Below are 1,599 nucleotides of genomic sequence, written 5' to 3'. Positions count from 1 at the left end.
AATCCCTAAGTGCGGCCGCAGGCCGCCTACGCAGAAAGGTGTTCTCTTCAAAAGGTGTTCAGTGCCTTTTCTTCGCAACACAGAAAGAGAATGCTACGTTGTGAGGGTTATAATCCCTAAGTGCGGCCGAAGGCCGCCTACGTAGAAAGGTGTTCTCTGCAAAAGGTGTTTTTTTATAATTATTTTACATTAATTCAATTTTTGTAAGAATTATACAGCATATATATAAAGTACGTATACCAAAATAAAGGGAATCAAATTTCCTATTAAATGATTATATCGATAGTGAAAAAAAAACCAAAACCATCGATAGATTGCCTCTACTAATTTACTCGTATCGTATCATCACTACCTGCGCGAAAACATGGATCTAGAGGCCGAGTTAGGCAATCCATTTAATTCGAAGAATCCCCACGATTTAGGTAACGACTTCAAAAAACTGTTTGATTGCTCAAAACATCATTTGCGCTATTTCTAGGGGATCCAAATGACAAATCTCTGCGCAAAGTAGAAGTGGAAGTTCTCATACCAAGGATTATGCGAGACCGTGCAAAACAAATCCACTGCAGTAAAGAAGTTCAGGAATTTGAAGCGTGTTGCAAAGCTAATAGTCTGATAATGGTTTTCACATGTCGCAATGAAAATTCTGCGCTGAAATCTTGTCTATCGAAATGGTACAACAATTATGAATTTAAGGATGAGTGCAAGCAAATTTATTTGGAAGAACGTTCAGAGTATCGTCGCACTGGAGTCCCAAAAAAACGTCGTATACAAAAGATGTAAATTATTAAATGTACATATGACCTGTTCGAGGCTCGTAATAAAAGCGGCAATACCCTAGCACTGGTGAAAATTTGCAACTTCCCAACTGATAAGATGTGGCTAGAAATTCGCTCCGAACGTGATACCTTAATAATTCACGCAACACTGCAGTTGTTATTTCGTCGGTCCCTACGAAGACTTGCACATTTCACAATTCGCGTGGAAGATTAGCAGGTTTCAGATTTTTTTCGTGAAAGAGTAGCATATTTAAGGTTTAAAGTAAATCATAGAAGCATAATTTATATTGAAAATTTAAATGCTTATTTTATATTTCTATAATTGTATTATAAAATTCATGAAATTCAGACGGTATATAGCGTTTAGTGATCATTTGCTGAACCTCATCCACTTTTCTTTTTTTAAGGTATTTTTCCCCTTTACGCTTTATGCAATTCATATTGTTTTATGGTTAACCATTGAAAATTTGTTTTAAGTATGTTCAATTTCAATTAAAATAAAGTTCATTTAAAAAACCTTGTAAACCCACGCTTAAAGCATTGTAGAAATCAAAAACAAATTCATACAAATTTCAAACTTGTTGCTCAGAAGTGAAGTTTTTTCGAGTATGAAGCTTTATAACCAATTCAATTTTAGTATGATAATGTGCAAGTTTCAAAAGTCTTAAAATTACCTTTGATTATTTGGTAATTCTCTAGGGTGGGGTAACAACCCCTAAAAAAGGTGCGGAAAAGTCGGGAGGGGTACCAAACGACGCGTTTCGGCCCCCCTAATAACAATCCGGAGGGGGAAGATAATATTAACCATTTAAAAGTTGTG

General features: G+C 35.6%; 1 protein-coding gene across 1 annotated transcript; it reads left to right on the top strand.

The window, feature by feature from the left end:
* Positions 1 to 277: 277 nt before the first annotated feature.
* LOC118749608 (COX assembly mitochondrial protein homolog) lies at positions 278 to 920 on the top strand (the record flags this gene model as incomplete). The annotated part of the gene is given in 2 exon segments (XM_036484413.1): positions 278 to 422; positions 479 to 920. Coding segments are annotated over 2 exon segments (363 nt in total). The 3' UTR covers positions 784 to 920.
* Positions 921 to 1,599: the final 679 nt, after the last annotated feature.

Source organism: Rhagoletis pomonella, unplaced genomic scaffold (assembly GCF_013731165.1).
Source record: "Rhagoletis pomonella isolate Grant_MI unplaced genomic scaffold, Rhpom_1.0 Rhpom_scaffold_00022, whole genome shotgun sequence".
NCBI classification, from domain to species: domain Eukaryota; kingdom Metazoa; phylum Arthropoda; class Insecta; order Diptera; family Tephritidae; genus Rhagoletis; species Rhagoletis pomonella.
Note: the sequence above shows the minus strand (reverse complement) of the source record. Positions and strands in the feature narration are given on the sequence as shown.